Source organism: Pristiophorus japonicus, unplaced genomic scaffold (assembly GCF_044704955.1).
Source record: "Pristiophorus japonicus isolate sPriJap1 unplaced genomic scaffold, sPriJap1.hap1 HAP1_SCAFFOLD_275, whole genome shotgun sequence".
Lineage (NCBI taxonomy): Eukaryota > Metazoa > Chordata > Chondrichthyes > Pristiophoridae > Pristiophorus > Pristiophorus japonicus.
The window spans coordinates 197678-222935 of NW_027252505.1; the positions used below are offsets into that span (position 1 = coordinate 197678).

Sequence of the window (25258 nt, forward strand, 5' to 3'; positions counted from 1 at the left end):
TTCACTCCATGTGACACCAAGAAATGGCTTAGTGCACGGGATACAGCAAAGGCTATGGGCCTTGACAACAGCCCGGCTGTTGCGTTGAACACGTGCTCCAGAACTAGTCTCGCCTCTAGCCAAGCTGTTCCAGTACAGCTACAACACTGGCGTGTACCTGACAATGTGGAAAACTGCCCAGGTATGTCCTGTCCACAAAAAGCAGGACAAATCCAATCCGACCAATTACTGCCCCATCAGTCTACTCTCAAACAAGTGTGGCAGCAAGGAGCCCTAGTAATGAAGTCAATGGGAATCAGGGGGAAAACTCTCCACTGGCTGGAGACATACCCAGCACAAAGGAAGATGGTTGTGGTGGTTGGAGTTCAATCATCCCTGACCCAGGACATCGCTGCAGCAGTTCCTCAGGGCAGTGTCTTAGGCCCAACCATCTTCAGCTGTTTCATCAATGACCTTCCCTCCATCATAAGGTCAGAAGTGGGGGATGTTCGCTGCTGACTGCACAGTGTTCAGTTCCATTCACAACTCCTCAGATAATGAAGCAGTCCATGCCTGCATACAACAAGATCTGGATAGCATTCAGGCTTGGGCTGATAAGTGGCAAGTAACATTCATGCCACACAAGTGCCAGGCAATGACTACCGAGAGTCTAACCACTGCCACTTAACATTCAATAGCATTACCATCACCGAATCCCCCACCTTCAACATCCTAGGTATCACCATTGACCAGAAACTTAACCGGACCAGCCACATAAATACTGTGGCAACAAGAGCGGGTCAGTGGCTGAGTATTCTGTGGTGAGTGTCTCACCTCCTGACTCCCCAAAGCCTTTCCACCATCTACAAGGCACAAGTCAGGAGTGTGATAGAATACTCTCCACTTGCCTGGATGGTGCAGCTCCAACAACACTCGAGAAGCTCGACACCATCCAGGACAAAGCAGCCACTTGATTGGCTCCCCATCCACCACCTTCAACACTCACTCCCTCCACCACCGGCGCCCCCTGGCTGCAGTGTGTACCATCTACAAGATGCACTGCAGCAACTCACCAAGGCTTCTTCGGCAGCACCTCCCAAACCCACGACCTCTACCACCTAGAAGGACAAGGGCAGCAGGCGCATGGGAACACCACCACCTCCACGTTCCCCTCCCAGTCACACACCATCCTGATTTGGAAATATATTGCTTTTCCTTCATTGTCACTGGGTCACAATCCTGGAACTCCCTCCCTAACAGCACTGTGGGAGCACCTTCACCACACGGACTGCAGCGGTTCAGGAAGGCAGCTCACCACCACCTTCTCAAGGGGCAGTTAGTGATGGGCAATAAATGCCGGCCTTGGCAGCAACGCCCACATCCTGTGAACAAATAAAAAAACATTATTTCGTGTAGATGAGACTAATTTTTTACTTTTAATTTTCACTTTAACAATAAATAGCAACAGGACCCAAAAGTGTAAAGACTGACAATAAGAGCTATGTGCAGAGAATGAGGGTAAACCAGTATTTCTGTGCCTGCCCCACACCAGCCATTCTGGACAGCAGCCTGGCTCCCATGAAGGTGAGCGCTGGGCTCAGGATTCCCTCAGACCCATTCCACTGTCCCCTGCTCATTCTTCCCCTTTGTTTTACTTTCTCAATCCCTCCTCTCTCTGGGAATGTATCCGATTCTCTCTTCATCCTCTGTCTACCATCTGATTCAATGGTCTTCCCTATTATCTGATCCCATCACTAATATCCTTTCAGTGAAAACATTCTCCCTGCCCTCGCTTCCTATGCAGAACTTAATTTGTGTCACCCGGTATGTCGCCCCTCATCATACGGAGCAACTTGTACAGATCAATTCTGTCTGCTCTCTAAGGATCTTGAACATTTCCGTCTGACAATCTCCAGGTGTGACTTCCTTAACCTTTCCTGATAAATTACACTCCTGATCTCCAAATCATCTTTCTTGCTCATCTCTGTAATCCTCTATTGGTAATAATATCCTTCCTGTTATTGGGTGACCAAAGATGTACACAGCAGTGCAGAAAGGGTTCCACTCATTGTCTGATAGATTTGTGGCTGTAAGATTTCAGTCCTTCTGAATCTGGTTATAATGTTCCTGATTTGCCCTCTCTCATTTTCTGCTATCTGGAGCTATCTCCCGATCCTTATCACCAGGAGTGGACCGAGGGGGAATCACAGATTAACCTGACAGGTCTGATGGAATCACCCAAACGTGCGAATGAACCCATCCCTGGGGATTTGGGGCGGCGTCAGTGTTTATGGCTAGAGATGGCCGGGAGATCTGCTCTGTCCCTGTTCTGTCGTGGGGCTGGAACCCCTGAATTTCAACCCTGGCACTTCATGGTAAACACTCCTTTCATTATCAAACAGCAGCTTCTCCCATTTACCATGAGCTCTGCCATTTGAGATCCTCCAGTAACATTTAAATGACCAAGACTAACCCCTTTGCCTCCCACCCCTAAATGTTTTTGAGCTTGATAAGTTCCCATTTTGAGCTGCCCTGTGTTTTATTTATTGAGCCAATATTCTATCTCAGCTCGAACAGGCACAGCACCAATGATGTCTGACCCCTGAGCTGAAAGGGAAGAGGAAGCTTGCCTGTCCTGTGCTTTCACAAGAGACTACGTCAGTTACTTTGTGCAGAGTAATGACTGAGACCTCAGAGTGTTGTGTATCGCTGGGAGCTTTGCTGCTCCGTCTCTAGACTCCTTCACTGGTCTCTTCCCACAAGGTAGGCAATCTTACTGCAATCATACTTCTTTTCAAAGGATTGATGTAAATGTGCTTTCAATAACTGATCCCATTTGGGCATTGCTCAAAGACCTTGTCCCTTGTTGATCTTTCACTCTTTCAGGTCACTTCCTCTGTTGCACCCTGTTCCTCTTTAGACTAAACACGGGCATCAAGTGCTTATTTATTTGGTTTGTCTCATTTTTCATAAAGCTCCAAGAAGGAGGTTTCTTACAACTAACTGATGGCCAACTTTTGTCTAAAATTAGGGTCTTAAATCTGAACAAAGCAAATTACGTAGGTATGAGGGGCGAGTGGGCTGAGGTAGATTGGGAAACGACTTTAAAAGATTTGACGGTAGTTAGGCAATGGCAAACATTTAAAGAAATAATTCACAACAAATATAAATTTGCTTAAGGAATAAAATCCCTACGGGAAACGTAGTCCAACCGTGGCTAACAAGGGAAGTTAAAGATAGTATTAGATTAAAGGAAGAGGCTTATAATGTTGCTAAAAGGAGAAGTAAGCCTGAGGGTTGGGAGGATTTTAGAATTCAGTAAAAGTGGACCAAGGAAAAAAAATAACAATTTTAGGCATTGCTCAACCGAGAGCCAATGTAGGTCAGCGAGCACAGGGGGTGATGGGTGAACAGGACTTGGTGCGAGTTAGGACCCGGCCAGTGAGCACAGGGGGTGATGGGTGAACAGGACTTGGTGCGAGTTAGGACCCGGCCAGTGAGCACAGGGGGTGATGGGTGAACAGGACTTGGTGCGAGTTAGGACCCGGTCAGTGAGCACAGTGGGTGATGGGGGAACAGGACTTGGTGCGAGTTAGGACCCGGTCAGTGAGCACAGTGGGTGATGGGGGAACTGGACTTGGTGCGAGTTAGGACATGGTCAGTGAGCACGGGTGGTGATGGGGGAACAGGACTTGGTGCGAGTTAGGACATGGTCAGTGAGCACAGGGGGTGATGGGTGAACAGGACTTGGTGCGAGTTAGGACCCGGTCAGTGAGCACAGGGGGTGATGGGTGAACAGGACTTGGTGCGAGTTAGGACCCGGTCAGTGAGCACAGGGGGTGATGGGTGAACAGGACTTGGTGCGAGTTAGGACCCGGTCAGTGAGCACAGGGGGTGATGGGGGAATAGGACTTGGTGCTAGTTAGGACCCGGTCAGTGAGAACAGGGGGTGATGGGGGAACGGGACTTAAACATAGAAACATAGAAAATAGGTGCAGGAGTCGGCCATTCGGCCTTTCGAACATGCATCACCATTTAATGAGTTCATGGCTGAACATGCAACTTCAGTACCCCATTCATAGAAACATAGAAACATAGAAAATAGGTGCAGGAGCAGGCCATTCGGCCCTTCTAGCCTGCACCGCCATTCAATGAGTTAATGGATAAACATGCAACTTCAGTACCCCATTCCTGCTTTCTCACCATACCCCTTGATCCCCCTAGTAGTAAGGACTACATCTAACTCCTTTTTGAATATATTTAGTGAATTGGCCTCAACAACTTTCTGTGGTAGAGAATTCCACAGGTTCACCACTCTCTGGGTGAAGAAGTTTCTCCTCATCTCGGTCCTTATCCTTAGACTGTGACCTCTGGTTCTGGACTTCCCCAACATTGGGAACATTCTTCCTGCATCTAACCTGTCTAAACCTGTCAGAATTTTAAACGTTTCGATGAGTTTCCCTCTCATTCTTCTGAACGCCAGTGAATACAAGCCCAGTTGATCCAGTCTGTCTTGATATGTCAGTCCCGCCATCCCGGGAATCAATCTGGTGAACCTTCGCTGCACTCCCTCAATAGCAAGAATGTCCTTCCTCAAGTTAGGAGACCAAAACTGTACACAATACTCCAGGTGTGGCCTCACCAAGGCCCTGTACAACTGTAGCAACACCTCCCTGCCCCTGTACTCAAATCCCTTCGCCATGAAGGCCAACAAGCCATTTGCTTTCTTAACCGCCTGCTGTACCTGCATGCTAACCTTCAATGACTGATGTACCATGACACCCAGGTCTCGTTGCACCTCCCCTTTTCCTAATCTGTCACTATTCAGATAATAGTCTGTCTCTCTGTTTTTACCACCAAAGTGGATAACCTCACATTTATCCACATTATACTTCATCTGCCATGCATTTGCCCACTCACCTAACCTATCCAAGTCACTCTGCAGACTCATAGCATCCTCCTCGCAGCTCACACTGCCACCCAACTTAGTGTCATCCTAATTTGGAGATACTACATTTAATCCCCTCATCTAAATCATTAATGTACAATGTAAACAGCTGGGGCCCCAGCACAGAACCTTGCGGTACCCCACTAGTCACTGCCAGCCATTCTGAAAAGTACCCATTTACTCCTACTCTTTGCTTCCTGTCTGACAACTAGTTCGCAATCCATGTCAGCACACTACCCCCAATCCCATGTGCTTTAACTTTGCACATTAATTTCTTGTGTGGGACCTTGTCGAAAGCCTTCTGAAAGTCCAAATACACCACATCAACTGGTTCTCCCTTGTCCACTCTACTGGAAACATCCTCAAAAAATTCCAGAAGATTTGTCAAGCATGATTTCCCTTTCACAAATCCATGCTGACTTGGACCTATCATGTCACCTCTTTCCAAATGCGCTGCTGTGACATCCTTAATAATTGATTCCATCATTTTACCCACTACTGAGGTCAGGCTGACCGGTCTATAATTCCCTGTTTTCTCTCTCCCTCCTTTTTTGAAAAAGTGGGGTTACATTGGTTACAATGCTGACACAGGTCAGTGAGCACAGCGGGTGATGGGTGAACGGGACTTGGTGTGAGTTAGGACACCGGTCAGCGAGCACAGGGGGTGAAAGGTGAGCGGATTCGGTGTGAGTTAGGACACAGGTCAGCACAGTGTGTGATGGGTGAGCGGGACTTGGTGCGAGTTAGGACACAGGTCAGTGAGCACAGGGGGTGATGGGTGAACGGGACTTGGTGCGAGTTAGGACACAGGTCAGTGAGCACATGGGGTGATGGGTGAATGGGTCTTGGTTTGAGTTAGGACACGGGTCAGCACCGGGTGATGGGTGAGTGGGACTTGGTGCGAGTTAGGACACAGGTCAGTGAGCACAGCGGGTGATGGGTGAGCGGGACTTAGTGTGAGTTAGGTCACAGGCAGCGAGCACAGGGGGTGATGGGTGAGCGGGACTTGGTGCGAGGTAGGACATGGGTCAGCGAGCACAGGGGGTGATGGGTGATTGGGACTTGGTGCGAGTTAGGACAGGGGTCAGCGAGCACAGGGGGTGAAAGGTGAGCGGATTCGATGCGAGTTAGGACACGGGTCAGCACAGTGGCTGATAGGTGAGCGAGACTTGGTGCGAGTTAGGACACGGCAGCAGACTTTTGGATGAATTTATGGAGCACAGGACGTGGGAGGCCAGCCAGGAGTGTGTTGAAATAGTCAAGTCTAGAGGTAACAAAGGCATGGATGAGGGCTTCAGCAGTAGATGAGCTGAGGTAGGGGTGGAGTTGGGCGATGTTACGGAGGTGGAAATAGATGGACTCAGTGATAGCACGTTCAACTGTATGAGGGACACCACCACCAGCGCTATTTAAATGTATCATAAAATACTTGCGGGTTAGTTGGTGGATTATTTCTTCTGTAAGTTGCTGAAATTCTATGGTTTGGATGTTTTCCATACTGGTTAAAAGTTTCAATATTCCACATGGAGCAGTCTGTCTGGTGCTGAATTACATTTTGGTAACGTAAAGGCTTGTGCACAAACCAGTTGCTTCCAGGCATAAGTGGCCTAGTAGGGTTTCCTCTTGGCTTTGAGCGTGACTGGGAGAGTGAGCAGAGGCCACGCAGAGCAGTACATCTGCTGGAAGAGGGAGGAGGAGGGAGGAGGAGGGGGGTAAGTGTGCTCAGCAGGAGGCCATATCCACAGAGAGCCTTCAGGGAGGAGGTCTGTTGATGAACAAACTCCTGGAGTGTTGTGATGCCCTGGAAAGTCCTTTGAACATTGGTATCTATGGCCACAATGGCAGCAGTCTGAGGATCCAATGACCACAAGCTGAGATTGCCTGACAACAGTCTGAGGATCCAATGAACACAAGCTGAGATTGCCTGACAACAGCGTGAGGATCCAATGACCACAAGCTGAGATTGCCTGACAACAGTCTGAGGATCCAATGACCACACGCTGAGATTACCTGACAACAGTCTGAGGATCCAATGACCACAAGCTGAGATTGCCTGACAACAGTCTGAGGATCCAATGACCACAAGCTGAGATTGCCTGACAACAGTCTGAGGATCCAATGACCACAAGCTGAGATTGCCTGACAACAGTCTGAGGATCCAATGACCACACGCTGAGATTACCTGACAACAGTCTGAGGATCCAATGACCACACGCTGAGATTACCTGACAACAGTCTGAGGATCCAATGACCATAAGCTGAGATTGCCTGACAACAGTCTGAGGATCCAATGACCACAAGCTGAGATTGCCTGACAACAGTCTGAGCTGCCAATGACCACAAGCTGAGATTACCTGACAACAGTCTGAGGATCCAATGATCACAAGCTGAGATTGCCTGACAACAGTCTGAGGATCAAATGACCACAAGCTGAGATTACCTGACAACAGTCTGAGGATCCAATGATCGCAAGCTGAGATTGTCTGACAACAGTCTGAGGATCCAATGACCACAAGCTGAGATTGCCTGACAACAGTCTGAGGATCCAATGACCACAAGCTGAGATTGCCTGACAACAGTCTGAGCTGCCAATGACCACAAGCTGAGATTGCCTGACAACAGTCTGAGGATCCAATGACCACAAGCTGAGATTACCTGACAACAGTCTGAGGATCCAATGACCACAAGCTGAGATTACCTGACAACAGTCTGAGGATCCAATGACCACAAGCTGAGATTGCCTGACAACAGTCTGAGCTGCCAATGACCACAAGCTGAGATTGCCTGACAACAGTCTGAGGATCCAATGACCACAAGCTGAGATTGCCTGACAACAGTCTGAGGATCCAATGACCACAAGCTGAGATTGCCTGACAACAGTCTGAGCCTCCAATGACCACAAGCTGAGATTGCCTGACAACAGTCTGAGGATCCAATGACCACAAGCTGAGATTGCCTGACAACAGTCTGAGGATCCAATGACCACAAGCTGAGATTGCCTGACAACAGTCTGAGGATCCAATGACCACAAGCTGAGATTGCCTGACAACCGTCTGAGCTTCCAATGACCACACGCTGAGATTACCTGACAACAGTCTGAGGATCCAATGACCACAAGCTGAGATTACCTGACAACAGTCTGAGCCTCCAATGACCACAAGCTGAGATTGCCTGACAACAGCGTAAGGATCCAATGACCACAAGCTGAGATTACCTGACAACAGTCTGAGGATCCAATGACCACAAGCTGAGATTGCCTGACAACAGTCTGAGGATCCAATGACCACAAGCTGAGATTACCTGACAACAGTCTGAGGATCCAATGATCACAAGCTGAGATTGCCTGACAACAGTCTGAGCTGCCAATGACCACAAGCTGAGATTGCCTGACAACAGTCTGAGGATCCAATGACCACAAGCTGAGATTGCCTGACAACAGTCTGAGCCTCCAATGACCACAAGCTGAGATTGCCTGACAACAGTCTGAGCCTCCAATGACCACAAGCTGAGATTACCTGACAACAGTCTGAGGATCCAATCACCACAAGCTGAGATTACCTGACAACAGTCTGAGGATCCAATGACCACAAGCTGAGATTGCCTGACAACAGTCTGAGGATCCAATGACCACAAGCTGAGATTGCCTGACAACAGTCTGAGGATCCAATGACCACAAGCTGAGATTACCTGACAACAGTCTGAGGATCCAATGACCACAAGCTGAGATTGCCTGACAACAGTCTGAGGATCCAATGACCACAAGCTGAGATTGCCTGACAACAGTCTGAGGATCCAATGACCACAAGCTGAGATTGCCTGACAACAGTCTGAGCTTCCTCTGCAACACTCAGACTTTGGGTGGGTGCTGCTTGTGTTGCAATGGAAGCTGGGACATTGGCCATCAGACGCTGCGTCCTGGTTGGTTCCACAGGTGTGCTGCTGGAGGTAGCCACCCGTTCCATGTTGGAAATGATGGGCTCCAAGCTCTGCACAAAGCCCTGTGCCAAGTTAGTGCCTGAGTTGTCCATGCTCCTTAACATTGAAGGTAGGCTTCTGGCAGGCTTTCCGGTGTGTCCACCCAGCAGCCTCTGGTGTAGCCTGGCCCATCGAAGTCATTAGCTGAGTCCTCTGTATCAGAACTAGTGCGTGGCCTCAACCTGCGGCGAGCTGCTACCTGAGCTGTCATTTCCCCCTGCCCTGGCTGCAGCGCACTTGTGCCCAGTGTCTCACCGTGTGCAGATCCCACCTCTTTCCTCTCGCAATTACACACAATGTCAGTATGTGAGCTGGTGGCTGCGACTGTGAAACCCAGTGACGGTGTGTCTTCCTGCTCTGCCTCCACTGTCTGGGCAGCTTGTAGTTCCTGGCTATTTCAAATGAAAAGTGACACGTGAAGGGTTGTGGTGAGGGGCGAGGAGAAAGTAAGAAGTGCTTGTTTACACCATCTGCAGCTTCTCAGTCAGAAGAGATTGTGGGATGGGACAGAGGTGGGATGAGAGAAGGAGGATTAGGAATGTGGATACCCTTATCTTCAATGGTCTCAGCCCCGCTGGTGGCCACGGCCTCAACAATGGCCCTTCCCAAAATGGCCAGCATCGTATCTCCATAGAGGTTCCAACATGCAGGCACGCCTCACCCTCTCCGGTTAGTCCCTGCTTCATCCGGTTCTGCATTACCTTCTCCACCGAGAAAGATGGAAGTGTGTCAGTGAGTATTGTGCAATCTGTCCGGGTGATGTGACTGACATGGTTGAATAGCTGCCTGTGTGTGCAAGCTGTGAGATGTTGGTTGGAGGATTGCAAAAGTGCTAAGTGTGTGAGGGTGAGGTGAAACACATGAATGTTTGGGTTGAGTCCTGATTGATAGAGATGAGAACGCTCTATCACGTTCTCAGGGGTTATTCAATTTAACCCCTACTGCCTTTCAAGAATTCTGTTTGGAAATATTTAAACGGAAGGATTGCTTCCCATTTACAGTTACCTGGGCCTTGACAGTTCAGTGAAGGATGTAAATGTGGTTAATGCGAAACAGTGACACTAAGATAACTATCTACTGCTTTGGGTCTCTCACATGACCAAAGTCAGGACCAATTAAACAAGCCCACCACTATTTCACTATTGTCCGACATTTCAAAGATTCATAAGAAAACATTTTAGCTCGTGTTTCGGAGTTGGTATTCTACGTTTTATTTGTAACACGAAATATAAAAATGATTAGTTTCACCTAACTTTCAGACACAAGACTCTGTATATAAGGTGTCAGCCGTGGCTCAGTGGAACACTCTCACAGATACGTTTGTGCATCTTTAAGGGAAAATTGGATAAATATTTGAAGCGGGGTAAGATTTAGGGCTGTGAGAGTGAGTGGGGCAGTGGGATTAGTTTTTGGATTGTTCGAGCAAAGTGTTGGCACAGACACAACGGGACAACTTCCTCTGATGTAATCTTCAATGTCCCTATAGAAAGGAGTGACGCCATTGAAGAATATAGTGAGCAATTATCTTTGTATCCATCAGAGAGAACCGAATCCTGGAGCGAATCAGTTACTTGTATAGATTCTGCCTGAGATGTAGAGAACAAGAAATGCTGCTGAGAGAATAAGCACAAAGTGGGAGATCTTGTACAAGGAATGGTGTCTCTTCAGCTTCACTCCAACCCAGTTCCACACACGCACACACGTGTATGTGCATGCACACACGCATTAGAGAGAAAGAACTGGTACTTATATACTGTGCTTGAAATCAAGACAGCATTTAACCAAGTGAGGCAGTAAGGAGCCCCTGTAAAACTGGTATCAGTGGGAATGAGCGACGACGATGGTTGTGACAATTTCAAGCCAATCATCTCAACCCTATGACATCGCTGCCCACCATATTGGAAGATTAGGGATCCAGCTTGTGCCCAAAAAATGGGCGCTGCCCCATCGAGTTTCCAGGCCTATGAGTCTCAGCCTCAAGATAGCTTCCAAATCCAGGCTGCTGATTTGATACAACCTCATTTACAAAGAGTTTCATTGGTCACTACAGAGAGCACCAACCTGAGGGAAGGCTGCCAAATAGATCACACAACTGAGGTGCAAAATGTAGCGGTGGTCAGGTGTGATGGAACTAAGTTAACTCTGATTTGGCTCAGTGTTAGTGATAGTCACACCAGGACTTTCCTTTTGCTAACTAGTTCTTTTAACCCCAATCCCGACCAGTAGTTTATGTTTTTACATCAGTTTGTGAGATGGTATCCTGTAATACCTTTTTGCCGGGGTGCATAACGGCCTGGTAAAGGTCTTTCAAATATATTTTATTTATAATTTTTCTCGGGATATGGGCATCGCTGGTACGGCTGGCATTTTTGCCCATCTCTAGTTGCCCTTGAGAAGCTGGTGATGGGCCGCCTTCTTGAACCACTGCAGTCCGTGTGGCAAAGATATTCCTACAATGCCCTTAGGGAGGGAGTTCAAGAATATAGACAGGGTGACATGTGACTTGGAGGGGAACTTGGAGGCGATGGTGTTCCCATGCGTGAGGAAATCATTTGGTAAGCTGTTTTATCTGTTTTATTTTTCTTCACAGTCCGAAGTGTTAAACATATTGAAGAAATGTGCCTCAGTTTTACGTCTGGTGGTTTTCTGGTACAATATATATCTGTATCTATGTGTGTATTTCTTACAGGGAAAGAGAGTGAACCTGTGAAATGAGTCAACGATTTGTCTGCAGCAAAATGCCAGCTGGTTTGATGTTCAGTTTCTGTGTGTTTCTCCTTCCGTCTGTTCTCACACACAGTAAGTGTCTTATTTCCACCAATCACAGTTTTACTGTATCACTGTTTAATGAATTCATTCAGCGGGTATTCAGGAAGTACGTAAGGTCTATGGCCTCAAATTTCCACAATGCTGTTTTTTTGCGTATTGCCAGAGTTACGCCTCAACTCCAAAAAAATAAGTAGCAAGTTTCCCCGTTCTATTGTTTGAAATTGGGGCCACGCAGCCTGCCCTGTATCTTCAGGGGGTGGAGCCTAATGTCTGCACCGAAAAAACAATGCCCCCCTTCTGCGCATGCGTGAAAAAAATGGATGTTTTTGACGTGATTGCTATGGGCGCGCATGTACAGGACAGCTCTCGGTCTGCTTTCGGCCATTTGTAAAGGACCAGTTGGGTGTGAGAACTTTAATTCTCATTGGAAAAATCCGAGCTGCAATACAAGATTTAACGCGGCACAAGGACCTAGAATTCCTTACAGGGTGAAGTGGACGCACTAGTTACTGTGATTGAGGCCAGATGGCACGAGCTGGACACCAGCAGAGGTCACATAAAAGTTTCACCAAAAGAAATGAAGAAACGCTGGAACCAACTTGCAGAAGATTACGGTGCAATGCTGACCACCCCGAGGTCTGGAGGTCGGTGCAGAGAGAAGTGGCAGGACCTTGGTCAAGTAGTCAGTGTAAGGAATATTTTCATTTATTCAATGGAATTGCAATTGTAAATGTGACCAGCTGCATGTCCCACCCAGCAGAAAGACACCCTCCCTCAAAAGTTATGTTTTCATCTTTGCAGAGGAAGCTGGCACACAACAAAAGGGAAAGAACTCGAACAGGAGGAGCCTGGTAAACCTGCACCCACTGACACCCTTGGAAGAGAGGCTCACTGCTTTGATGGTCCTGCCTGGAGAAAAGCAATCACCACGACACAAGCTGGGCCCACACTCGAGGGAGAGGGTAAGTCCTGCAAATTCCACAGTCTGCCTTTGCTAAATGTTAAGTACCGCGCGGGCTAGCCACGCTTCGGTTCATGGGGATGTCTCCATCAGCTACACTTCAGTTGATGCAATGTGCTATCATTCATCGTGGTCCTTCAAATCAGCCTGCTGCCTGCACTGTGTGAGCCTCCTCCTACCACCCACCCTGGCCCCTCCTCTGCTGCTAACCATTTGTGTGTTCTGTTATATTTTGCAAAACTTGAGGCCAACCTTGACGATGCAGAAGATTGAGACGCGGACGAGACAATCCCACCTTCCCGACCAAGAGCATGAGGGTGAGGGGGAGGGGTTGTACTCACTCTGGAGGAGGTGCAGGTGTCCCCCATTGAGGTGCCAACCCTTTTCCTGAGTGGTACGAGTGTTGCTGGGACATTCCATGGGTTCCCACAGTCCGAGGCTGTGGGTCCCAGTGGGATGTAGTGAGCCACACCCAGGGCCCCACTGTCTGAGGCTGTGGGTCCCAGTGGGATGTAGTGAGCCACACCCAGGGCCCCACTGTCCGAGGCTGTGGGTCCCAGTGGGATGTAGTGAGCCACACCCAGGGTCCCACTGTCCGAGGCTGTGGGTCCCAGTGGGATGTAGTGAGCCACACCCAGGGCCCCACTGTCCGAGGCTGTGGGTCCCAGTGGGATGTAGTGAGCCACACCCAGGGTCCCACTGTCCGAGGCTGTGGGTCCCAGTGGGATGTAGTGAGCCACACCCAGGGCCCCACTGTCCGAGGCTGTGGGTCCCAGTGGGATGTAGTGAGCCACACCCAGGGTCCCACTGTCCGAGGCTGTGGGTCCCAGTGGGATGTAGTGAGCCACACCCAGGGCCCCACTGTCCGAGGCTGCGGGTCCCAGTGGGATGTAGTGAGCCACACCCAGGGTGAGGAGGGGAAGGAGAGCTCGACAGCGCTCTCCTCAGGTGCAGGATCTAACAGATGTGGTTCAGATGATGACAATGAGTGCGGAGAGCATTGACCTTACACGATCACTCCTGGACACCAATAGTGGGGTGGGTGATGAGGTATCAGGACTGTCGGGAGAAGTAACAACACTCTCAGTAGAAATGGAAACACTGCGGGAACATGAGGAGGGAGTTTTGCAGGTGGCTGATACATTGTCGGTGAACATGAGGGAGGGAATGTCACAGGTAGGTGACACACTGTTAGTGAACATGAGGGAGGGAATGTTGCAGGTAGTTGACACACTGTTAGTGAACATGAGGGAGGGAATGTCACAGGTAGTTGACACACTGTTAGTGAACATGAGGGAGGGAATGTCACAGGTAGGTGACACACTGTTAGTGAACATGAGGGAGGGAATGTCACAGGTAGTTGACACACTGTTAGTGAACATGAGGGAGGGAATGTCACAGGTAGTTGACACACTGTTAGTGAACATGAGGGAGGGAATGTTGCAGGTAGGTGACACACTGTTAGTGAACATGAGGGAGGGAATGTTGCAGGTAGGTGACACACTGTTAGTGAACATGAGGGAGGGAATGTTGCAGGTAGGTGACACACTGTTAGTGAACATGAGGGAGGGAATGTCACAGGTAGGTGACACACTGTTAGTGAACATGAGGGAGGGAATGTCACAGGTAGGTGACACACTGTTAGTGAACATGAGGGAGGGAATGTCACAGGTAGGTGACACACTGTTAGTGAACATGAGGGAGGAATGTCACAGGTAGGTGACACACTGTTAGTGAACATGAGGGAGGGAATGTCACAGGTAGTTGACACACTGTTAGTGAACATGAGGGAGGGAATGTCACAGGTAGGTGACACACTGTTAGTGAACATGAGGGAGGGAATGTCACAGGTAGTTGACACACTGTTAGTGAACATGAGGGAGGGAATGTCACAGGTAGTTGACACACTGTTAGTGAACATGAGGGAGGGAATGTTGCAGGTAGGTGACACACTGTTAGTGAACATGAGGGAGGGAATGTCACAGGTAGGTGACACACTGTTAGTGAACATGAGGGAGGGAATGTCACAGGTAGGTGACACACTGTTAGTGAACATGAGGGAGGAATGTCACAGGTAGTTGACACACTGTTAGTGAACATGAGGGAGGGAATGTCACAGGTAGTTGACACACTGTTAGTGAACATGAGGGAGGCAATGTTGCAGGTAGGTGACACACTGTTAGTGAACATGAGGGAGGAATGTCACAGGTAGTTGACACACTGTTAGTGAACATGAGGGAGGAATGTCACAGGTAGTTGACACACTGTTAGTGAACATGAGGGAGGGAATGTTGCAGGTAGGTGACACACTGTTAGTGAACATGAGGGAGGAATGTCACAGGTAGTTGACACACTGTTAGTGAACATGAGGGAGGGAATGTCACAGGTAGGTGACACACTGTTCGTGAACATGAGGGAGGAATGTCACAGGTAGGTGACACACTGTTAGTGAACATGAGGGAGGGAATGTCACAGGTAGGTGACACACTGTTAGTGAACATGAGGGAGGGAATGTCACAGGTAGGTGACACACTGTTAGTGAACATGAGGGAGGGAATGTTGCAGGTAGTTGAAACACTGTTAGTGAACATGAGGGAGGGAATGTTGCAGGTAGGTGAGACGCAGTCGGGGCACATGAGGGAGGGAATGTTGCAGGTAGGTGAGACGCAGTCGGGGCACATGAGGGAGGGAATGTCGGAGTTAGCTGCTGCAATAGGGGAACGCGCTCAGACCCTGCGCCCATTGACAGAATCAGTTGCCACTCCCACTCCAATCCCCAGACCAGCCACTGAAGGGACCCAAGTCGGGCCTTCTACATTACCGCCCCTCCCCACCCCCCCGACCCCCCCATCAAGAAGTGTGCAATATCCGAGATGTTCGAAAGAATAAGCTTGGTACCAACCCAAGAAACGATGCGTGTCACCAACACCAAGTGCAGCGGGCGGTCTGAGAATAAGGTGGAGGAGAGATGGGTGCTGCCTTTCTTTGCTGCTGCTGTTCTTTTTATTATTGCTGTTACTGTTGTCACTGTTCTCAAATTAAACATTTTTGTAAGTTATATAAATTTACAAGTTTAAAAGTTTCCAAATGATCTTTAAGTTTTTAATGATCTTAGAGTTTGAAGTGATCTTAGATTTGCAAGCATTGTTAAAGTTTGAAAGTGATCTTAACTGAAAACTTTAAAGTTTGATCCAAGAATATTTTTATTAAAGGTAAGTACAAACAAATGTTTGTTAAACTTTTGAATAAAATATATTTTAAATTATAACTGAATCATTGCCATTATTTGTTCCATTACTAACACAAGATTTTGAAGTAAACAAGAATCATTGCCATGATTTGTTCCATTAACACAATTCACATTACGGAATAGTTGCTGCTGAGCCCTCGGCAGCAAAGTGTTCATGGATGAGCTGCTGGTGCAAGGCTCGAGCAATCGTTAAAGGGGCACGAAGGCCCGCTCTCCTCCGCCATCGTACTCTGGGTTCAGGTAGTTGCATGGCTTCCTCCTCCTCCTCCTCCTCCTCCTCCTCCTCCTCCTCCTCCTCCTCCTCCTCCTCCTCCTCCTCCTCCTCATCTGCAGCTTCCTCATCATCATCAGCCACTCTCACCTCAGGTGGGTCTTCACTACCAGCTGCTGCTGCCTCATGACTAAGTTATGCAGCATGCAGCACACAACAGTGAACTGACCGATAATCTCAGGGGAGTATAGCAAGTAGCCTCCAGAATGGTCCAGGCATCGGAAACACTGTTTCAAGATGCCAATGGTCCTCTCTATTATGCTGTGCGTCGCAATGTGCGGCATGTTGTATTCCCGGTCAGCTTCCGTCCGGGTTATACACAAGGGCATCATGAGCCAGGTGGCAGGCCGTACCCTTTGTCTCCCAGTAGTCAGCTCTGCCCTTCTGGCTGCTGCTGAAACATGGTAGATATAGCGCTCTTGCATAGGATGAATGCATCATGGGTGCTCCCAGGGTATCTTGCATCAACTGACATGATGCGATTCATGTCGTCACACATGAGTTGCACATTAATGGAGTGGAAGCCTTTTCTGTTCCTGTACAACTCACATTACTCCCAAGATGCACGCAAGGCGATGTGGGTACAATCAATGCCGCCTTGTACCCTTGGGAAGCCAGCAATCCTGGAGAAGCCCACAGCCCTTTCACGCATTGCCTGGGTGGACATGTAGTCATTCCTCCGGGCATATACTGCAGCAGTCACCTGCCGAATGCAGACATGTGTTGCATGTTGAGAAATGGTGCACACATCCCCAGTTGTAGCTGGAAACAATCCAGATGCATAGAATGAAAGTGCAGCTGGAAGCTTCACTTCAACTGACAAAGCAGTCCTCCTGACGCTTCTAGGTTGCAGGTCTGCTTTCACTAACTCACAGATCTCAGTTACAACTTTTTTGTGGAAATGCAGCCTTCTGACACAGTCTGCATCACTCAGGTGCAGGTACTAACACCTGTCTCAATATACCCGAGGTGAGTAAGGCCTCCTGCCCATCATCCTACATGTTCTGAGGTTCCTCACACGATGGTGTCTAATCAATTGTCTCCTCCGCAGCACCATCATGCAGAAGGCTTGCACGTAGTATGACATTGTCACTATTGCCCCCATGATTAAATTGTATCTTTGCAAGAAGCTCAAAACGACAGGCAGGACAAGTTTCTTTGTTGTCTCGCTCCCCAAGGTCAATGTCCCAGTATGGACCACACCCAGGTCTGAGCATGTGCAATGGGTTTGCATAGATCGGGAACCTCCCCCCGCTGGATTTATTTGATGCAGAGTGACATAGTGTAAGGGTTCTCATCCCTTCAGTTCAGATTCCACACCCCCCGCCACCCCCCAGCCCACCCCGCTGGGCTTTTCGAGCCGAGCCCCGAGCCCCTGTGTGCGGGCGAGGGACTGATTCTGCCGGTTGACGCTCCGACCCTCGAGCCCGGTTTGGAGATGTCCGGTGGGGGCGTGGCACTTTAAAAATTATCCAAACTTAAAGAATTGCACGAAAGCTCCATTCTCTGTATCTTCAGTTGGAAAAATGAAGCCCGATGATGTGTATTTATGTGTTCGTGACTCCCTCCAAAACTTCACCGAAACACAACGGTGTTTTTCTGCGTTGATTTTTTGACGTGCGCTGGTTTTTTGTAAGTGACCAGAAGGTTTTTTAGGAGTGGTCACATTCGCTGTCCTCGGAGAAATGGAAGTTGGCCAAACTTGCATAATTGTGTAAAAATGACGCAGACATCAGGTTACTATGTCTCAAACAAACCGTAACTAACTGAGTTACGCTGGCACACAATCTTTGGGGAAACTTGGACTTTAAAATTTAGGTCAAAAAAATGGCACAAATCACTGGGGAAAATTGAGACCCATAATTTTCATGTCCCTGCTCCTTTAGAATCAGAGAATCATCGGGGCTGAAATTGGGGAGCACCCCGTGTGGGCTGTTAACTTTTAAAAGTTTAAAAAATTAGTTCCAAACGCAAATCATTTCAAACTTTTACAACATTTTCCGTTTGCCCAGTGGGCAGTAAGGTTCCACTTCCTTCCTGGAGCGCGATGGGCAGCGGGCAGGGGGAGGGGTCACTGGCCTGGGGGGCACACTGGGCACAGGGGGGCACACTGGGCCGGGGGGGGCACGGGGGGGCACTGATCTGGTGGGGGGTGCACACTGGGCCGGGGGGGTAGGGGGGGGTCACTGAGTGGAGCCGTGGAGCAGAGACCTTGCAGAAAGCAGCGGTCCCAATACCGACCCTGGGGAACACCACTGTGTACCGACCCTGGGTAGCACCACTCTGTACCGACTCTGGGGAACACCACTGTGTACCGACCCTGGGGAACACCACTGTGTACCGATCCTGGGGAACACCACTGTGTACCGACCCTGGGGAACACTACTGTGTACCGACCCTGGGGAACACCACTGTGTACCGACCCTGGGGAACACCACTGTGTACCGACTCTGGGGAACACCACTGTGTACCGACCCTGGGGAACACCACTGTGTACCGACCCTGGGGAACACCACTGTGTACCGACCCTGGGGTACACCACTGTGTACCGACCCTGGGGTACACCACTGTGTACTGACCCTGGGGAACACCACTGTGTACCGACCCTGGGTAGCACCACTCTGTACCGACCCTGGGGAACACCACTCTGTACCGACCCTGGGGAACACCACTGTGTATCGACCCTGGGGAACACCACTGTGTACCGATCCTGGGGAACACCACTCTGTACCGACCCTGGGGAACACCACTGTGTACCGACCCTGGGGAACACCACTGTGTACCGACCCTGGGGAACACCACTGTATACCGACCCTGGGGAACACCACTGTGTACCGACCCTGGGGTACACCACTGTGTACCGACCCTGGGGAACACCACTGTGTACCGACCCTGGGGAACACCACTGTGTACCGACCCTGGGGAACACCACTGTGTACCGACCCTGGGGAACAACACTGTGTACCGTTCCTGGGGAACACCACTGTGTACCGACCCTGGGGAACACCACTGTGTACCGACCCTGGGGAACACCACTGTGTACTGACCCTGGGGTACACCACTGTGTACCGACTCTGGGGAACACCACTGTGTACCGACCCTGGGGAACACCACTGTGTACCATTCCTGGGGAACTACACTGTGTACCAATCCTGGGGAACACCACTGTATACCGACCCTGGGGAACACCACTATGTACCGACCCTGTGGAACACCACTGTGTACCGACACTGGGGAACACCACTGTGTACCATTCCTGGGGAACACCACTGTGTACCATTCCTGGGGAACACCACTGTGTACCGACCCTGGGGAACACCACTGTGTACCTCCCTCCAGTGCGATAAACAACTGTTGAGTTGATCTTCTCGCTGCAGATGGTCAGTAAATGTTTAGGGACCAGTATCGCCCCCCAGAGGTAACAACGGAGGTGCTCAGGAGGCCAATTCCTCGACCTCTGTGTTTAAACTTCACTGTGTATACATTGAGCATCGAACACTTTTATTTTTGGTAACTGTGATGTGAATTGCTATTTAATCTAGAGTCACAGATACTTGGAATTTATCACTTCAGCTAAGTTCATTTATGAACAAGTAAATTTAAAAATGGTTACAATGGGGATTGTACTGTTACCCTTGAGTATCCAATAATATTTGTTTACTGCTGTGCTTAGAGCGAAGGCACCTCATGAATCAAAGGAGAAAGTGCAGTTCTGTGATTGGTAGTGATGGACTATTGACTGAATGATGTGACCATTGTCACAGAGGCCACCTGGAAGTATCGGAATACATTAACCTAAAGTACATTTGTCACTGTCACAGCCACAGTTGACCAGGAGTTGTAACAGTAACATGGGGGTACTGGTGCATGAAACACAAAAGGATAGTAGGTAGGTACAGCAAGTGATCAGGAAGGCCAATGGTATCTTGGCCTTTATTGCAAAGGGGGTGGAATATAAAAGCAGGGAAGTCTTGGTACAGTTATACAGGGTATTGGTGAGGAGGCCACACCTGGAATACTGCGTGCAGTTTTGGTTTCCATATTTTTACGAAAGAATATGCTTGCTTTGGAGGCAGTTCAGAGAAGGTTCACTAGGTTGATTCCGGTGATGAGGGGGTTGACTTATGAGGAAAGGTTGAGTAGGTTGGGCCTCTACTCATTGGAATTCAGAAGAATGAGAGGTGATCTTATCAAAACATATAAGATGATGAGGTGGCTTGACAAGGTGGATGCAGAGAGGATGTTTCCACTGATGGGGGAGACTAGAACTAGGGGGCATGATCTTAGAATAAGGGGCCATCCATTTAAAACTGAGATGAGGAGAAATTTCTTCTCTCAGAGGGTTGTAAATCTGTGGAATTCGCTGCCTCAGAGAGCTGTGGAAGCTGGGACATTGAATAAATTTAAGACAGAGATAGACAGTTTCTTAACCGATAAGGGAATAAGGGGTTATGGGGAGTGGGCGGGGAAGTGGAGCTGAGTCCATGATCGGATCAGCCATGATTTTATTGAATGGCGGAGCAGGCTCGAGGGGCCGTATGGCCTACTCCTGCTCCTATTTCTTATGTTCTTATGTTCATAGTGGTTATGTTACTGGGCCAGTAATCTAGAGGCCTGGACTAATGATCCAGAGGCCAGAGTTCAAATCCCACCACGGCAACTGGGGAATAAAATATTCAGTGAGTTAAAATCTGGAATGAAAAGCTATTATCAGTAATGGTGACCATGAAACTATCTGATTGTTATAATCCCCATCTGGTTCACTAATGCCCTACCTGGTCTGGCCTACATGTGACTCCAGACCCACAGCAATGTGATTGACTTTGAACTGCCCTCTGCGGTTCAGGAAGGCGACTTACCATCAGCTTCTCACGGGCAATTAGGGAGGGCCACTAAAGGGTGACCTTGGCAGTGATGCTCATATCTCAAGAATTAATTCAAAAAAACATTTTTACAATTGCTGAAGTACAGAGAAAAGGAATAATCACTGGCCACAATGATCTAACACTACTTTGGGGGAAAGCTTGCCCTGTGCCCTGATTGGGGCAGTAAGTTTCTGGGGCCGGGACTTTGAGCGCCCGGAATTGCCCCACACAGGAAGTGGAACACAATCTCACGCGCTGCACTTCCTTTGGGGGTGGGACCCGGAGCACTATTGGGGAACTGAAGGAAGCTCTATGTGAATGCTCCACACAGTGTGCTGACACACTTCAACGCCTCTCCCCTTGCTCTCTGCAAGGCCTCAGATGTGGTTGACCCTTAACTGCCCTCTGCAATCACATAGCAAGCCACTCAGTTGTAACAAACCGCTACGAAAAACAATAATAAGAATAAAACCGGACGGACCATCCGACATCGACCTTGACACTGGCTTCGGACACGATAACGGCCCACCCAGCCCAGCCCACCCGGCAAAGTCCTCCTCACCAATGTCTGGGGACTTGTGGTAAAATTGCGAGAGCTGTCCCACTGACCAGTCAAGCAACAGCCTCACACAATCATACCTTTCAACCAATGTCCCAGACTCCTCCATCACCATCCCACCGGCAGGACAGACCCACCCGAGGTGGTGGCTCAGTGGTATACAGTGCGGAGGGAGTGGCCCTGGGAGTCCTCAACATTGACTCCGGACCCCATGAGGTCTCATGGCTTCAGGTCAAACATGGACACGGAAACCTCCTGCTGATTCCCACCTACCGCCCTCCCTCAGCTGATGAATCAGTTCTCCTCCATGTTCAACACCACTTGGTAGAAGCACTGAGGGTAGCAAGGGCACAGAATGTACTCTGGGTGGGGGACTTCAATGTCCATCACCAGGAGCGGCTCGGTAGCATCACTACTGACCGAACTGGCCGAGTCCTGAAGGACATAGCTCCCAGACTGGGCCTGCGGCAGGTGATGAGAGAACCAACACGAGAGAGCAACCTACTTGACCTCATCCTCACCAATCTACCTGTCATAGATACATCTGTCCATGACAGCATTGGTAGCAGTAACCACCACACAGTCATTGTGGAGACAAAGTCCCATCTTCACACTGAGGACACCCTCCATCGTGTTGTGTGGAACTACCACCGTACTCAATGGGATAGATTCAGAACAGATCTAGAAGATCAAATCTGGTCATCCCTGAGGTCCTGTGGGCCATCAGCAGCAGCAGAATTGTATTCTACCACAATCTGTAACCTCATGGCCCGACATATCCCTCACTCTACCATTACCATCGAGCCAGGAGACCAACCCTGGTTCAATGAGGAGTGTAGAAACAGCATGCCAGGAGCAGCACCAGGCATACTTGAAAATGAGGTGCCAACCTGGAGAATCTGCAACACAAGACTACATACATGCTACACAGCAGAAGCAGCATGCTATAGACAGAGCTAAGTGATCCCACAATCAACGGATCAGATCAAAGCTCTGCAGTTCTGCCACATCCAGTCATGAATGTAACAACTGGAGGAGGAGTCTCCATGAATATCCCCATCCTCAACGATGGCGGAACCCAGCACGTGAGTGCAAAAGACAAGGCTGAAGCGTTTACAACCATCTTCAGCCAGAAGTGCCGAGAGGGTGATCCATCTTGGCCTCTACCTGAGGTCCCCACCATCACAGAAGCCAGACTTCAGCCAAGTCGATTCACTCCACGTGATACCAAGAAAGGGCTGAGCGCACTGGATACAGCAAAGGCTAAAGGTCCCAACAACATCCTGACTGTTGTGCTGAAGACTTGTGCTCCAGAACTAGCCACGTCTCTCGCCAAGCTGTTCCAGTACAGCTACCACACTGGCATCGACCTGACAATGTGGGAAACTGCCCAGGTAAGTCCTGTCCACAAATGGAGGACAAATCCAATCTGGCCAATTACAGCCCGATCAGACTACTCTCAAGGCTTCTTCGGCAGCAACTCGCAAACCCGCGACCTCTACCACCTCGATAGACAAGTGCAGGAGGCACATGGGAACACCACCACCTCCACGTTCCCCTCCGAGTCACACACCATCCTGACTTGAAATATATCGGCCGTTCATTCATCGTCGCTGGATCACAATCCTGGAACTCCCTCCCGAACAGCACTGTGGGAGCACCTTCACCACACGGACTGCAGCGGTTCAAGAAGGTGGCTCACCACCACCTTCTCAAGGGGCAGTTAGCGATGGACAATAAATGTCGGGTTTGGCAGTGACGATCACATCCCATGAATACATTTTTTTAAAGATATTTGGAGCCTTTATATCCTGTAACCTGGAATGAACTATTTCCTCTCTTTTTATGTTGATAATTGTAGTAATGCTGTATGTTTTATCACTCTAGTAATGGATACACTGAATGTATAATGGAATTGTTCTGTTTTTCTCTGTAATAGTGACTGCAGTGAAGGTAACATGATCAGTTAAATATACAAATATGACTGTAAATAAATGAACTACATAAATAATTACTAACATTGGATTAAGGAATTGTGATTTGATATCAAAGTGCTGACATTGTTTCTCTTTCCAACAGGAAACACCAATCATATTTATTTTTTGGATGAGGGAGCTGACATTCGATTAAAAGGACCAGACAATCCTGGGGATGGCCCTGTTGTCTGGGAATGGAAAGCACACTCAGGGCAAGTAATGCGGCGGCTGGTTACTTTTCACAAGAGGAGTTCGGGCTGGTGGGACGCACAATGGAATGATCAGACTGGAGATCAGGACTTGTACAGAAAAGCACGGCAGGATTCTGATACCATCAATCTGAGAATTTACAATCCCACATTTAAACTTGCGGGATCATTCATCTTAACTCAAACACAGCCGAGTAATAAAACCCTGAAACTGTACGAACTATTTGGGATCAAAGGTGAGTGGGACAAAGAGCAGAAAAGGGTCAACAAAACGATTCTCGGTAAATAATTTCACATGTAACGATGAGAGATTGCCAGGACCACGTGAGATTGATATCACCCAGTGCAGAGAGCAGCTCTCATTAAACAGGGGAAAGATTTTGTTCGTTGTTTCTCCTGAAATGGTCAACATGAGTAAAAATGTGTTGATAATTTCACCAGAAATAGCAAACGGAGGAATCTAGCCCACAGAGAGTATTATGGTCTGTACACTGACGCACTCTCTGTAAGATAGAAACATAGAAACATAGAAAATAGGTGCAGGAATAGGCCATTTGACCCTTCGAGCCTGCACCACCATTCAAGATCATGGCTGATCATTCACCTCAGTACCCCTTTCCTGATTTCTCTCCATATGCCTTGATCCCTTTAGCCGTAAGCGTCATATCTAACTCCCTCTTGAATATATCCAATGAACTGGCATCAACAACTCTCTGCGGCAGGGAATTCCACTCACCTAACCTGTCCAAGTCACCCTGCAGCCTCGTAGCGTCCTCCCAGCTACCCAGCTTAGTGTCATCTGCAAACTTGGAGATATTACACTCAATTCTTTCATCCAATTCATTGATGTATATTGTAAAGAGCTGGGGTCCCAGCACTGAGCCCTGAGGCACTCCACTAGTCACTGCCTGCCATTCTGAAAAAGACCCGTTTATCCTGACTCTCTGCTTCCTGTCTGCCAACCAATAGGTCACTGTAGTAATAGGCCTCAGCACTGTGGGACAGGTATACGATGGGCCAGTATCACTGCTCCTGATTGGTGCCCACTGAACCCGTTAGATGTGGCACTTGGTTCAGGTCCCAGAGGATGTGGGGTGTCTGTGGAACTTGTGCTCTGCCAAAGAGTTAACGCCTTCAGGAAAGCGGGAAGGAACATGACAGAGAAAAATAGGTATATTGTGTCAATTCAATAATATTTAAAATCTTTAGTGTAAATAAATCAAAATCTTTAAATGGTGCCAACAAAAGATGTTGCTGAACAGCTTCACATCCTGGTTGATTGATGGGTGGAACATCTAAATGAGGCGAAGGTCACCGTCAAATGAACTTGACACAAAATATCATCCTATCCTGAAATATCATCATGGACAAAATATGATCGTGACAGTACTGTCCCTGGACCATTACATAGGAATACATCGGATATCATCATCATAGGCGGTCCTCGAAACGCCAAAAAAAGGACGAGTTCACAGGTGTTTCAATGAAGGACCTAA

The 25258-nt window shown here is 48.7% G+C and overlaps 1 protein-coding gene across 2 annotated transcripts in view; it reads left to right on the forward strand.

Moving 5' to 3' along the window:
• Positions 1-2660: 2660 nt before the first annotated feature.
• LOC139247611 (uncharacterized) overlaps positions 2661-25258 on the forward strand; it is a 72444-nt gene continuing 49846 nt past the window's right edge. For both annotated transcript variants that reach the window (XM_070871682.1, XM_070871683.1), the window contains exons 1-3: positions 2661-2742; positions 11592-11701; positions 23657-23998. In XM_070871682.1, coding sequence (XP_070727783.1) covers positions 11614-11701; positions 23657-23998 — 430 coding nt within the window. In that variant the 5' untranslated portion in view covers positions 2661-2742; positions 11592-11613. The remainder of the gene's footprint in view (positions 2743-11591; positions 11702-23656; positions 23999-25258) is intronic.